Genomic DNA, 15,499 nt, shown 5'->3' with positions numbered 1-15,499 from the left:
TACTATAACTAGTAAGTAGTTTTGATTCTTTAACTTCCGTGAAGCGATCTGAACACAAGTAAGATATCGTTTCAGGCTTCAACAACGCTCGCTTCGCACTCACAAACATAACCCATTTAGCACGAACTGCGGGATCCTGTGGAAATCTGTGCATGGTGACACCATCACCCGACCCCTAGGAGCAATTGACTACAAAGCAACGATTCGGCATGTCGTCGTTCATGTCGAGAAATCATCAAAATGATGAGCGTGCTACACACTTTCTATACAACTAACTGAAAATCGTTCCTCATATGACGTCACTGCAGTGCTCTGGCGACAGAGTTACGTAACCTGTCTGTGGTGTCGTTGGCGGGCGAGAGGGAAGCAGGCAACTTTTTGGCCACTTTTAATCGCTCGGTATTAATTAACCACAAGTTTTTAAAGAATAAATTTGGTGTTCCGCATAAGACTAACCACAAATCTTTCATATGTAATGGTTAAAAGAGTAACAAAAAACAAAGTTTAGTGGTTCTTTAAGTGCACGGGGTTGTGTACTGTACACTAGGGGTTGTGACAACACTGAAAGAGTCTGCACACAAAGATGACTCCAAGGTTTTTACACCCGGTCACAGGTGGGCTCGATCCCGACACCTCAACCCCGCCGGATCACTAGCCTGGCGCCCCAGCGGTATACCTATAGAAGCACCCATGTCTACTTATATAAGCACCAATGTCTACCTATATAAGCACCAATGTCTACCTATACAAGCACCAATGTCTAACTATATAAGCACCAATAAATACTTATATAAGCACCAATAGATACTTATACACGCACCAATGCCAACCTATATAAGCACCAATGTATACCTATATAGCACCAATGTCTACCTATATAAGCACCAGTGTCTATCTATATAAGCACCAATGTCTACCTATATGAGCACCAATGTCTACCTATATAAGAACCAGTGTCTACCGATATAAGCACCAATCTCTACCTATATAAGCACTGTCTACCTGTAAGTATAATGTCTACTTATATAAGCACCAGTGTCTACCTGTATAAGCACCAATGTCTACTTATATAAGTACCAGTGTATATAAGTACCAATGTCGACCTATATAAGCACCAATGTCGACCTATATAAGCACCAATGTCTACCTATACAAGCACCAATGTCTGCCTATACAAGCACCAATGTATGCTTATATAAGCACCAATGTCTACTTATATAAGCACCATGGTCCACCAAATACAGGCTACGTTGTTCATCTATACAAGCACAAGTATCCTTTACTGCAAGCTCTGCTGTCCACTTACATAAACACCAGTGTCTACCAGTATAGGCACCACTGTCCACCTATATAAGCACCAGTGTCCCTCTATATAAGCACCAGTGTCCCTCTATATAAGCACCAGTGTCCCTCTATATAAGCACCGGGGTCTACCTACATAACCACTTTCCAGCTATATAAGCATGAGCGTCTGCATAAACAAGCACATGTGCGCATCTATATAATCACCATTGTTGCCTTATACAAGCACACGTGTGTAAATATACAAGCACAGGTGAACATATATAAGCACCAGTGATCATCCATATAAGCACCAATGTCCAACAATACAAGCATCGTTGTATACCTATTTACGAACCTGTGTCCATTTATACAGACACTAGTGTCAGTCTATATAAAAATTATAAGCACCAATGTCCGTCAGTACAAGCTACTTAAGCACCAGTTTCCATTAATACAATGACCAGTGTCCACCTATACAGACACCAGTGCCAATTAGATTCGTTGGATAAACTGAAAGGAGGTCCTGACTGCACGGCTTAGGATATTTTTGAAGGATCATGTGAAGACACAGACGAGTTGACAGACACTGTAGCTGATGACATCAAGTTCTGCGTGAAAGGTATTGTACCAGAGAAAACAATCAAGATCTACCACAATAACAGGCCGTGCTTAGCTAAAGAGTTAAAGACCTGAACGAAAGAATGGGGATTTTTGCGAAGGTGAAGACTGCTGATAGGGAAATTATGTGCATACCAAACAGTGTAAAGATATGGACAAGTATAAAACAGAGAGACAGTTTGCAAATGGTGATCTTTGCAGGGCTTGGAGTGGAGTTAAGACTATTACAGGGACGAAGTAACGCCGTTGGCAATGAGCGGTCTTTTGCAAATTAACTGAATAACTTTTATTCTCGATTTGGAAAGAATTGTTAAAGAGAGCACGTTGAACATTTAGTAGATTCATTGAAGATTGCGTACAGGCTCAAGAGATCCATCTTAATCTAGCAATGAGGTGATTATGTACGAGTAAATATTTGTATTGAGTTTTCTGCTTTTAATTCTATCCAGCCTCGTTTACTCATGTCAAAGGTCAGTGATATACGTGTAGATTCTACTATCACTAAGTGAATAGAGGCTTTTATGGCAGACAGGTCACAGTTTGTTACTGTAGAAGGCACTCGCTCTTCCCTTGCACCGCTCAGCCACTGGTGCTCCACAGGGGTGCGTTCTGTCCCACAGCTTGTATATTTGCTACACGAAGGGCTGCCAGAGATACACTCGCTGATGATGCATCGGTAGCTAGTTATAATATAGATGCAGAGTTGTTTATAATTTTAAGTCATGGTATAAAAATATGTTTCTAATCGTGACATTTGGAGAAACTGATTATTGATTTCAGACAACTAAATCAATTTTTGTCTTCAGTTCTGTTTGATAACAAGGCAGCTGGAAATGTTGATTAGAACCAGTACCTTGGTGTCTGTAATTTAACGTTGACAGGTCAATCAGGGTCAGATTTACAGCCCAAGTATTTTAACTTATGGCGTTTATACATCGTTTTATAACTTTTACACGTGATATACCCATACCATGTGTAAAACCTATAAGTTAAAATACTTACGTCCCTACTAGTTCAGCATAAAAACAAACTTTCCAAATTGTAACCACAGTATGTAAACTTATTGGAATCCACCACCATATTGCCTTCTTATTCGGGCAGCAAATTTAAAAAAGCACGTAAAATAATGAATAACAGCTGTCCTTTTCTCCGAGTGTACGTTTTACCTTCTGGTTGTCGTCTGCAAACGCCAGTACTGAGAACGATGAGGGCTCTCCAGTCTTTTGTACCAGCCAGCACCAATGTTTTCAATCCAACATTTACGTTTAGCTTGAATAGCACTAAAACTTCATTGAAGTGAATTTCTTGTTGATACTTTGTTACAGCAGGTTTTTGCTTGTAGAATGGTACGTTTTAGTAACTATGCGTATCTGTGATTTGTTCTGTTATGTGTATGTATTTGAGTGGAGTCTCTATATCCATATAACGAGCTCCATGTATGCATCATATTTATGTCTCTTATGATGTAAAACAAATCTTTATCGGGACGGGAAAGTAACATCAGATCAAATCAAATTCAAGCGGCAGTATCTACTTATACAAGCACCAGTGGCCAGGTATACAAGCACCAGTGTCCAGGTATACAAGCACCAGTGTCCAGGTATGTAGGTATCTCGGACTTTATTCCATGAAACAGCATATGGTTGCAGTAACATCGTCCGTGTAGTCACATCTCATCCTGGTAACAGTAACATCGTCCGTGTACTCACATCTCATCCTGGTTGCAGTAACATCGTCCGTGTAGTCACATCTCATCCTGGTAACAGTAACATCGTCCGTGTAGTCACATCTCATCCTGGTAACAGTAACATCGTCCGTGTACTCACATCTCATCCTGGTTGCAGTAACATCGTCCGTGTAGTCACATCTCATCCTGGTTGTAACATCGTCCGTGTATCTCATCCTGGTAACAGTAACATCGTCCGTGTATCTCATCCTGGTTGCAGTAACATCGTCCGTGTAGTCACATCTCATCCTGGTAACAGCAACATCGTCCGTGTAGTCACATCTCAATCCTCACATCTCATCCTGGTAACAGTAACATCGTCCGTGTAGTCACATCTCATCCTGGTAACAGTAACATCGTCCGTGTAGTCACATCTCATCCTGGTAACAGTAACATCGTCCGTGTAGTCACATCTCATCCTGGTAACAATAACATCGTCCGTGTAGACACATCTCATCCTGGTAACAGTAACATCGTCCGTGTACTCACATCTAATCCTGGTTGCAGTAACATCGTCCGTGTAGTCACATCTCATCCTGGTACCAGTAACATCGTCCGTGTAGTCACATCTCATCCTGGTAACAGTAACATCGTCCGTGTAGTCACATCTCATCCTGGTAACAGTAACATCGTCCGTGTAGTCACATCTCATCCTGGTAACAGTAACATCGTCCGTGTACTCACATCTCATCCTGGTAACAGTAACATCGTCCGTGTAGTCACATCTCATCCTGGTAACAGTAACATCGTCCGTGTACTCACATCTCATCCTGGTAACAGCAACATCGTCCGTGTAGTCACATCTCATCCTGGTAACAGTAACATCGTCCGTGTACTCACATCTCATCCTGGTAACAGCAACATAACATCGTCATCCTGTGTACTCACATCTAACTCTGGTAACAGCAATCTAATCCTGGTAAAAGTACCATCGTCCGTGTACTCACATCTAATCCTGGTAACAGCAACATCGTCCGTGTACTCACATCTAATCCTGGTTGCAGTAACATCGTCCGTGTACTCACATCTAATCCTGGTTGCAGTAACATCGTCCGTGTACTCACATCTAATCCTGGTAACAGCAACATCGTCCGTGTACTCACATCTAATCCTGGTTGCAGTAACATCGTCCGTGTACTCACATCTAATCCTGGTTGCAGTAACATCGTCCGTGTACTCACGTCTGGTTCTGTTAGCAGCACAGAAGCCGCAGTACTTCCGGCAGTTGTCCAGGGCCCATGGTCGGTAGTCCGAGCATGCCTGTTGTCCGTACACCGCACAGTTGTCCAGGTGGTCCGTGCACTGGGGGACTACACCACACAGACAACAGACATGACGCAATGAAGAGACACCGGCCAAAACGCCGTGACAAATCCGTGACAGATTTTGGAATGTGACATATCTCCCGTAAACTCATATAGTTACACTAGACAAGAATATTTGATCAAAATCACAAAATGTTTCTACGTTTTAGAAGCTGAACCACCACCAGACGTAATCTAAACAGAACATGGCCGGATGTCATTAAACAAGACACCCTCACCGGTTGTCACAGAAACAGACCCATCACCAGTTGTTACAGAAACAGACCCATCACCGGTTGTCACAGAAACAGACCCATCACCGGTTGTCACAGAAACAGACCCTACACCAGTTGTCACAGAAACAGACCCATCACCGGTCGTCACAGAAACAGACCCATCACCGGTTGTCACAGAAACAGACCCATCACCAGTTGTCACAGAAACAGACCCATCACCAGTTGTCACAGAAACAGACCCATCACCAGTTGTCACAGAAACAGACCCATCACCAGTTGTCACAGAAACAGACCCACTATCAGATGTCCTTGAAGCAGACCCATTAACGAAAGAAATACAAGCAGAACCACCAAGTGGATGTAGCACCAACGGGTGTCAGCCTGACGGAGACAGCCACCACCCTCTCAGGGAATAGTAAGCGCAGACCCACCACTGGATGTCAGGAAAACTTGAACAAGAGACCCACAACCTTCTCTGTGAAGAATGATAAGATCAGACCCACCACCGGGTGTCATGAAAACTTGAGTAAGAGACCCGCAACCTTCTCTGTGAAGAATAAGATCAGACCCACCACCGGGTGTCATGAAAACTTGAGTAAGAGACCCGCAACCTTCTCTGTGAAGAATGATAAGATCAGACCCACCACCGGGTGTCATGAAAACTTGAGTAAGAGACCCGCAACCTTCTCTGTGAAGAATGATAAGATCAGACCATCACCTTGTGTAATGATAGGGAATAATCAAGAAGTCTTTGGAAGCATCTGTCAGTGTCCTACCGTCGGTTGTCATGGTATCCACGCACAGATCACAGAAGTTCGGGCAGTGTTGCCGCGCCCAGTCGGGGTAGTTGATGCACACGTCAGTGCTGTAGCCGGGGCAGTCGGTGTTGTCCCTGCAGGCGGAGGCAGCTTGCGTCGTGCCTAGATGACGAGGAAGGGATATTACATGTTAACCCCTGAGCACAACCAACCTTTTCCCTCATGAAAGGGTTACATGAAACGAAAGTTTGATATAGCTTTGTGTAAAATAGTCAGATGTAGAAGTAAAATAACAGAAATATATATTTGAGGTTTATCACATAAATAGAAAGTAAATGTCACGTTGCTCAGCTGAATAATAGACAATCATGATAACAGTCACTCCAATTCTGTGCACAACTAGCATAGCTGTGATATAACGAAATTCGTATTGTATGTTATTTATCGTTTCATATATATGCTGCATATAAAATGTTACAGTCATACATTAAAAAATTACCGAGAAGTAGGCAAAATTGATATGTTTATGTCCGGTCGGTTTTAAAATATACAGAAATGGTGTAATTCACACAAACTGTTAGGTCTTTTGCCTTTCTTGTTTCTGTGTAAATGACGAAAATGTAAAAGTTAAACAAATATGACGTTCCACCAGGTGAGCTAAAATGAATCGTTTGCACAATGTTATATGAGTGTTGCAAAAAGCACATTGGTTTGTTTGTTATTTTTACATGAGACAACTTCGAGTTTTGGAACTGTGACCAGTTATAATCTTCCAACAATATCCCATCCTTTCCCTTCCCCAGTTTACAGTGTTATTAAATAATGTGTCTCTGGTAGTAAAACCTACCTTCACCTCCGCAGATGCCGCAGTACTTGGGGCAGTTCTTGACTGCCCATGGTCTGTAGTCTGTACACACACTCTCACCATACATAGCGCACGTTAGCGTGTCTGCGCAGACGCCGTCAGTTGACGACCACGTTTCCGGTGTTGTCTTGGTGATGCCTGAACACAGTAGATGATGATGCAAAAGCGGGATGATGTCACGTGGCTTTTCGAAATATAATAATCATATCACGGCGGGGGACGCCGAGACATATTCACATTTTACCCGTATGAGGAATCCCCCTAGGCACTACAGCGCGAGGAACAACAGTTGTTTTTGTTGTGTTACTCACCACCCTGTGACGTACTTGTTCCTGGTGTACTTGAAGCTGGACTAATGGACGCTGACGAGTCTGAAGTACCTGTCTTGGTCGTGGTGGACTCTGAGGTGGTGACGTCTGCCGTGCTGGAGACGTCATCACCACAGTACCGGCAGAATCGCGGACAGTTCGTCTTGGACCAGCTGACCCATCCGGTGCAGACAGTCCGGCCAAACGCCGCACAGTTCTCTGTGTCCCGACACGAGGTGGAGGAGGAGACGGTGGCCGTGGTAGAGGTATGGGAACCTGATAGAGAAATACGACAGTAACAACTAATATAGGCTGCGTGTGGGAGATCTGAGTCACTACACACTTCACACAATGACACGGCGAAGACTGTGACGTCTGCCGACTGTGACGTATACCGGCTGTTTCATCAATACCCTCCGACATATATCATATGAGTTATGACTACATTCAGCCTAGTGATCTTTAAAACTCTGCAATAAGTCTGATATATACCTGTACACAAGTCACAGAAGTGCACGCAGTTGTGCGCTGACCAGTCCTGATACTCCGTGCATATCTCCTTCCCGTAACTGGAGCAGTCTGATGTCTTGTCCACGCACGTAGGGTCAGAGGCCGTAGAGGTAACATGGCTGACACCATCCCCGACTACCGGCGGAGTGCAGAACTTGCAGAACTTCCTGCAGTTGACGCGACTCCAGTCCTCGTACTCGCTGCAGATGTTGCTGGCGTAGATGCTGCAGTCCTTGACATCCTCGCAGACTCCGTTACAGATGCCGCAGAACTTTGGGCAGTTGGTCTGATGACAAACACAGCATGATCAATTCAGAAACTGCAGCATTAACACCGAGCATCAACGGCGATCCTTGAGATGTGAGGCTACTGGAACTCTAGCGTTGTCATCCCTGCTTCATCTGACGTAGGGCGGTGGGGTAGCCTAGTGGTTAAAGCGTTCGCTCGTCACGCCGAAGGCCCGGGTTCGATTCCCCACATGGCTACAATTTGTGAAGCCCATTTCTGGTGTCCCCCGCCGTGATATTGCTTGAATATTGCTTAAAAACGGCGTAAAACCATACTCAGTCAGATACAATACTGATGAGAGAGGGAGAATATTGTAGATACTGAGCTTCATACAGGAGAGAGTTCATGGATGTGATTGCTTTGTCATACGGTACAAAACCTTTCGGAGTATCTGCATAATTCTTCATCTCTCCCCTATGTAGATCACTGCTGATTGCCATTGAAAGACGACCCATGTAATTAGTTTAGATATTGGATCTCACCCCGCTGATTAAGGAAGGGAAGATGTTTTCTCAGTAATATTTCACCTGTACCCAGCAGGAACCTCCAGAAATTTTACTTGATACCCTGCACTGACGCTAAACTGAACCCTGCATCTTTCCCCGCGACCTACCTTACTCCACGCCAGGTAGCTACGGCAGACGCTACTGCCGTACGTCACGCAGTCAACAGCATCGTCGCAGTCGAGGTCGCCGTTCGCGGTGTTGTTCCCTGTCGACAAAATTGCGACATATGGAACTACCGTTTGTCACGCAGTTTCAATCACTGAGAGGGGCTACCCTGGATGCAATCGGTAAAGACTGCGAACTGCATCAGCCAGTATAATGTCTCGATTATATACCGGCCAGTTTAAAGTTCGAATATTATCATGTATAACGTTAAACAATAAACATAACTGCCATTATATATCGACTACAGGTGCTCGTACTTTGTTTAAATGTAACCCTAAATCTAGCACAATTGACCTCACATATATAATCACTTACCACAGCTATAACACTGAAACTTCCCTCCTTTGAGCTCCACAGTTGTTTTGGGTCTGGGTGTAATATTTAGTTAACTTCACGTCGGTTTTAACAACTGTTTTGGAAATGGCGGCTCTTTATTAAAATATACTGAGAGAAACAAATAAAGGATCATAGGAACATTCAAGCGTTCCTTTAATATTTTCCACTTTTTATCAGCAGCTTTGAATAGTGCTGTGGTGTTGAAAACTGGAAAACAATATAGGAACGCTTGCATTTTCCTGTGATCCTTTATTTGTATCTCTCAGTATATTTGTATTACATAGCTTCGAAATTGGTTTTCATTATTTGGTGGATGTTTATTGTTACTCTGATTACCATGGTTACAGGTCTTGGAGCAAAAGCCACAGTAGGCGGGGCACTTAGTTTTGGACCACGCCTCGTACGTGTGGCAGATGTATGTCCCGTAACCTGCGCAGTTGACGGCGTTCTTGCAGGTGGCGCCACAGTCTGTGGAGACGAGAAGACAGGGATGAAGTCAGGTTTTACGTGGCGTCCAGGGTTGGTGCGCGTGTGCGTGCGTGCGTGCGTGCGTGCGTGTGTGTGGTCGTTTGCTGGTTTCCTGGAGCTAGCCCACTGAGATACTGTCTGGAAACCCCACTCAGTATAGTATACTGGCTCCGGGCCAGCAACAACAAGTGTCATCTGTGTATTGGTTTGATGGGGCCGTGAATCAAAAATCCGACCTTTCACTCCCTAGGCAGACCTATGTCTACTGCACCAAGGAGGCGGCAAGGAGAGGACGAGTCATGAGGGCACAGGTTAACAACATTTCAGATGTTCAACTGATTAAAGATTTACGTGTTTACATGCAGAAATAGCAACAAACCTAAGTTTACAGATGAAGGTTTCTTAAACACAAATAGCAGATCTCAGATCATGAACGTGTTCTCGACAACCCCATTACCATTTCATATGGGTTCCCGATGATTCGTTTCACGTCAGGACAACACAGCCCCCTATCAACAACCAACCCACCCATGTTTGTGCAGCTTCGATATAGCTTCAGTTCCGAAACCCATGAAATTCAAGGTAAGGGATGAGAAAGTGGTATATGATGGAAACCTACTGCTTCCTCCCGAGCACGCCGTCTCCATGCAGTCCTGTTGTTGTGTTGGTTTCTGGACGGGGAGACAGTGGCTGGATTCAATCTCTTTCATGGAGTCGGCATCTTTGTAACAAGTGATCTTCCGCGTCTTCAGACCACGGCCACACGTCTGGGAACACTGGTCAGACACACAGCAGTAACAACAGAAGCACAATCACACGGTATAAACTAGACGTCTATAGGTCTCCAGAGAAGAGGACGTTCGTGAAGCGACATGACAACGGGAACAGATAAAACGATGACAACCCGCATGCAGCCAACTTTCAAACTTTCTCCACTTTCACTGCACCGAAATATACCACTATAATTATAGCTTCTGGTGAATGTGATCGTAACGTGCTCGTAAGAATTTGGCGCTTTGGTCATTCCTTACTTTAAGGATAAACTTGGTAAATATTGATATACGTCTCTATTGTGACGCTGCCAAGACCTGAAATGTAAGCTACATCTGTACCCAGACAGATGTAAAATCAAGGTGTACTAAGATGTACTATGTATAGAATGACCATAGTTCCATGACCAAACAGTTTCACCTTTTTTACAGTTAATCTATTAATGATGTAACAGAAACTGTATGGACAGCTGAGAACTGGCTTTCGATAGTCTAGATTCTTTACAAGATGACCGAAATATGACATAGATCTGTCTATAGACTCCCGCATGCTGACATACCCAGACAGGTGTACTGACACTACTGTACCCAGACAGATGTACTGACATACCCAGACAGGTGTACTGACACTACTGTACCCAGACAGATGTACTGACATACCCAGACAGGTGTACTGACACTACTGTATATACAACTGACGTACACTCGACCATGATCCCGGCCTCCACACACCGGGACACGACTCTGGGTTACACTCGCTGGCCTCTGGGGGTTTGACGAGTCTTGCACAGTTGCTGTGGGCCAACACCTCCACCACCCCCGACGTCTCCCTCACACACTGGACAGTCCGCTTCATCAGCCCCCCACCACAGGTGAGGGAACACGCAGAGTAGGCACCAGCCTTCCACCTGGAAACAGCAGCACACCTAACTCAGTGTGGGGGCAGTTGTTCTGGTCAATGGTGGGGCAGTTGTCGTTCTGGTCAATGAGGGAGGGTGGTTGTTGTGGTGGTCAGTGAGGGAGAGTGGTTGTTGTGGTGGTCAGTGAGGGAGGGTGGTTGTTGTGGTGGTCAGTGAGGGAGGGTGGTTGTTGTGGTGGTCAGTGAGGGAGAGAGGTTGTTGTGGTGGTCAGTGAGGGAGGGTGGTTGTTGTGGTGGTCAGTGAGGGAGAGAGGTTGTTGTGCTGGTCAGTGAGGGAGGGTGGTTGTTGTGGTGGTCAGTGAGGGAGGGTGGTTGTTGTGGTGGTCAGTGGGGGAGGGTGGTTGTTGTGGTGGTCAGTGAGGGAGGGTGGTGGTCAGTGGGGGAGGGTGGTTGTGGTGGTCAGTGGGGGAGGGTGGTTGTTGTGGTGGTCAACGTTGTTGTTGCTGATGGCTCACCTGGCTGGGCAGGAGTCCGTGTTACAGGGTTCAGGGATGACGTGTGGGCGATTGTTGACATTGCAGTGATCACCATCCACGACAGAGAAGTCATCGTCTCTAACACATGTTACAACGTCCATCCGGGTTCCTGTCGAAAGTGAGTAAGATTCGTGTTTAAGATAAAGTGTTTAATGATTTCGTATCTATATGACTTTAAACACAAGTGAGTGAGTGAGTATGGATTTACGCTGATTTTAGCAATAGCACGGCAATATTGTTGGCTCGTGTAAAACTTGTCCATCCATGCATCTCATTGTTCCCGCATTGTTGTTAACTGTGCTGACTGCGCGAATCAGGTGATGAAGTACCTGTGCCCCACGTTTGACTACACTAACCACGTGATGAAGTACCTGTGCCCCACGTTTGACTACACTAACCAGGTGATGACGTACTTGTGTCCCATGTCTGACAACGCTTACCAGGTGATGACGTACCTGTGCCCCACGTTTGACTACACTAACCAGGTGCTGACGTACCTGTGTCCCACGTTTGACTACACTAACCAGGTGATGACGTACCTGTCTCACATGTCTGACTACACCAACCAGGTGATGACTTACAGGTTCCCCACATCTGACAACGCTAACAGGGTGATGACGTACCTGTGTCACTTGTATACCAGCCTTGGTCTGACTACACCAACCAGTCACCAGGTGATGACGTACCTGTCTCACGTCTGACTCCACTAACCAGGTAATGACGTGTATGTGTCCCATGTCTGACTACACTAACCAGGAGATGACGTACCTGTCTCACGTCTGACAACGCTAACCATGTTATGACGTACCTGTGTCACATGTCTGACTACACCAACCAGGTGATGACGTACCTGTCTCACGTCTGACTCCACTAACCAGGTAATGACGTGTCTGTGTCACATGTCTGACTCCACTAACCAGGTGATGACGTACCTGTCTCACATGTCTGACTACACCAACCAGGTGATGACGTACCTGTCTAACATGTCTGACTCCACTAACAGGTGATGACGTGTCTGTGTCACATGTCTGACTCCACTAACCAGGTGATGACGTGTCTGTGTCACATGTCTGACTACCACTAACCAGGTGATGACGTACCTGTGTCACATGTCTGACTACACTAACCAGGTGATGACGTACCTGTCTCACATGTCTGACTACACTAACCAGGTAATGACGTGTCTGTGTCACATGTCTGACTACACCAACCAGGTGATGACGTGTCTGTGTCACATGTCTGACTCCACTAACCAGGTGATGACGTACCTGTCTCACATGTCTGACTACACTAACCAGGTGATGACGTACCTGTCTCACATGTCTGACTCCACTAACCAGGTGATGACGTGTCTGTGTCACATGTCTGACTACACTAACCAGGTGATGACGTGTCTGTGTCACATGTCTGACTCCACTAACAAGGTGATGACGTACCTGTTTCACATGTTTGACTACACTAACCAGGTGATGACGTACCTGTCTCACATGTCTGACTACACTAACCAGGTGATGACGTACCTGTTTCACATGTCTGACTCCACTAACCAGGTGATGACGCGTCTGTGTCACATGTCTGACTACACTAACCAGGTGATGACGTGTCAGTGTCACATGTCTGACTACACTAACCAGGTGATGACGTACCTGTCTCACATGTCTGACTCCACTAACCAGGTGATGACGTGTCTGTGTCACATGTCTGACTACACTAACCAGGTGATGACGTACCTGTCTCACTTGTCTGACAACGCTAACCAGGTGATGACGTACCTGTCTCACATGTTTGACAACGCTAACCAGGTGATGACGTACCTGTCTCACATGTCTGACTCCACTAAACAGGTAATGACGTGTCTGTGTCACATGTCTGACTACACTAACCAGGTGATGACGTACCTGTCTCACATGTCTGACTCCACTAACCAGGTAATGACGTGTCTGTGTCACATTTCTGACTACACCAACCAGGTGATGACGTACCTGTCTCACATGTCTGACTACACTAACCAGGTGATGACGTACCTGTCTCACGTCTGACAACGCTAACCATATAATGACGTACCTGTGTCACATGTCTGACTCCACTAACCAGGTGATGACGTACCTGTGCCGCACGTCTGGCTGCATTCACCAGCCTTGGTCTTCCACGTAAAGTTTGCCGGCTGTGGCGACGTCGTAGGAACGTAGTATTCGTACGACACACGGGCCATGACGTCAACGAAGCTGATGGCACTGTCGCCCATGATCCTGTAAACCTAAAATACATATCCAATCTCCATGGTTTGCATGCTACCTTGTGTGTAAATACATTTATAGCTCTATAGGCAACTAACATGCGCAGGGCCAGCATTGAATGTACACTGCAGCACAGCTGCTCGCTACACGTGTACACCACACACTGGACCTAATAAACGTGTGCTTCCACCTGTACACCACACACTGGACCTAATAAACGTGTGCTTCCACCTGTACACCACAGACTGCATCTGACGTACCTGTGCTTCCAACTATACACCACACACTGGATCTGACGTACCCGTGCTTCCACCTGTACACCACACACTGGATCTGACGTACCCGTGCTTCCAACTATACACCACACACTGGATCTGACGTACCTGTGCTTCCACCTGTACACCACACACTGGACCTGACGTACCTGTACTTTCACCTGTGCACTGCGCACTGGATCTGACGTACCTGTGCTTTCACCTGTGCACTGCGCACTGGATCTGACGTACCTGTGCTTCCACCTGTACACCACACACTGGACCTGACGTACCTGTACTTTCACCTGTTCACTGCGCACTGGATCTGACGTACCTGTGCTTCCAGCTGTTCACCACACACTGGATCTGACGTACCTGTGCTTCCACCTGTACACCACACACTGAACCTGACGTACCTGTGCTTCAAACTGTACACCACACACTGGATCTGACGTGCCTGTGCTTCCACCTATACACCACACTCTACACCTGCCACACCTGTGCTTCCACCTGTACACCACACACTGGACCTGACGTACCTGTGGTTCCACTTGTGCACTACACACTAGATCTTACGTACCTGTGCTTCCACCTGTACACTACACACTGGATCTGACGTACCTGTGCTTCCACCTGTACACTACACACTGGATCTGACGTACCTGTACTTTCACCTGTGCATTGCACACTGGATCTGAGGTACCTGTGCTTCCACCTGTGCACTACACACTGGACCTGACCTACCTGTGCTTCCACCTGTGCACTACACACTGGACCTGACGTACCTGTGCTTCCACCTGTACACCACACACTACACCTGACGTACCTGTGCTTCCACCTGTGCACTACACACTGGACCTCACGTAACTGTACTTCCACCTGTACACCACACACTGAATTATTCGTACCTGTGCTTCCACCTGTGCACCACACACTGAATTATTCGTACCTGTGCTTCCACCTGTACAGGCAAGGGGCCAGCGATGGAGATCTTCTCAGGCCGCGACCTGTACGTCACGAAGACACCGTCGCTTCTGTAGATGCCTGACAGGTCGGGCGAATCACCAAACTTGCTGAACATCAACTCTCCGTTCACCAGGATTGCTGTAGGGAGCAGAGCTCAGTCAAAACCTCACACTCTGTGACGTCAGGTGTTGCCACGTGTCAATCACAAACGACTAACACAGACTTCTTGTTCATGTACGGGAAACTATTTTACCTGACAGTTGCAGTTGAGAGCGATCTTTGTCTACTGACAGAAAATGTTTCAGTGAGAGAACGAGTTAGAATGTATAGTACTTGTACTGCCTTTACCAGCATAACATCGGCCAAATCCACCTACCCCCACCACCTACGCTCCCATCCCACCTAATCTCCCACCCACCTACGCTCCCACCCCACCTACGCTTCCTCCCCATCTACGCTCCCACCCACCTACGCTCCCACCCCACCTACGCTCCCACCCCACCTA

The 15,499-nt window shown here is 46.2% G+C and overlaps 1 protein-coding gene across 1 annotated transcript in view; it reads right to left on the bottom strand.

The window, feature by feature from the left end:
* Positions 1–15,499, bottom strand: part of LOC124257607 (A disintegrin and metalloproteinase with thrombospondin motifs 12-like) — a 53,944-nt gene that overhangs the window by 8,788 nt on the left and 29,657 nt on the right. The window contains exons 18-29 of the mRNA XM_046691708.1: positions 14,978–15,132; positions 13,644–13,794; positions 11,517–11,646; positions 10,846–11,050; positions 9,992–10,148; positions 9,241–9,372; positions 8,511–8,608; positions 7,592–7,895; positions 7,103–7,375; positions 6,774–6,929; positions 5,945–6,088; positions 4,810–4,938 (exon numbers count right to left, since the gene is read on the bottom strand). Coding sequence (XP_046547664.1) covers positions 4,810–4,938; positions 5,945–6,088; positions 6,774–6,929; positions 7,103–7,375; positions 7,592–7,895; positions 8,511–8,608; positions 9,241–9,372; positions 9,992–10,148; positions 10,846–11,050; positions 11,517–11,646; positions 13,644–13,794; positions 14,978–15,132 — 2,034 coding nt within the window. The remainder of the gene's footprint in view (positions 1–4,809; positions 4,939–5,944; positions 6,089–6,773; positions 6,930–7,102; positions 7,376–7,591; positions 7,896–8,510; positions 8,609–9,240; positions 9,373–9,991; positions 10,149–10,845; positions 11,051–11,516; positions 11,647–13,643; positions 13,795–14,977; positions 15,133–15,499) is intronic.

Source organism: Haliotis rubra, unplaced genomic scaffold, assembly GCF_003918875.1.
Source record: "Haliotis rubra isolate DU_JTF1 unplaced genomic scaffold, ASM391887v1 Scf669, whole genome shotgun sequence".
Lineage (NCBI taxonomy): Eukaryota > Metazoa > Mollusca > Gastropoda > Lepetellida > Haliotidae > Haliotis > Haliotis rubra.
The sequence above is the reverse complement of the archived record's forward strand: the minus strand, read 5'-3'. Positions and strand labels throughout refer to the sequence as shown.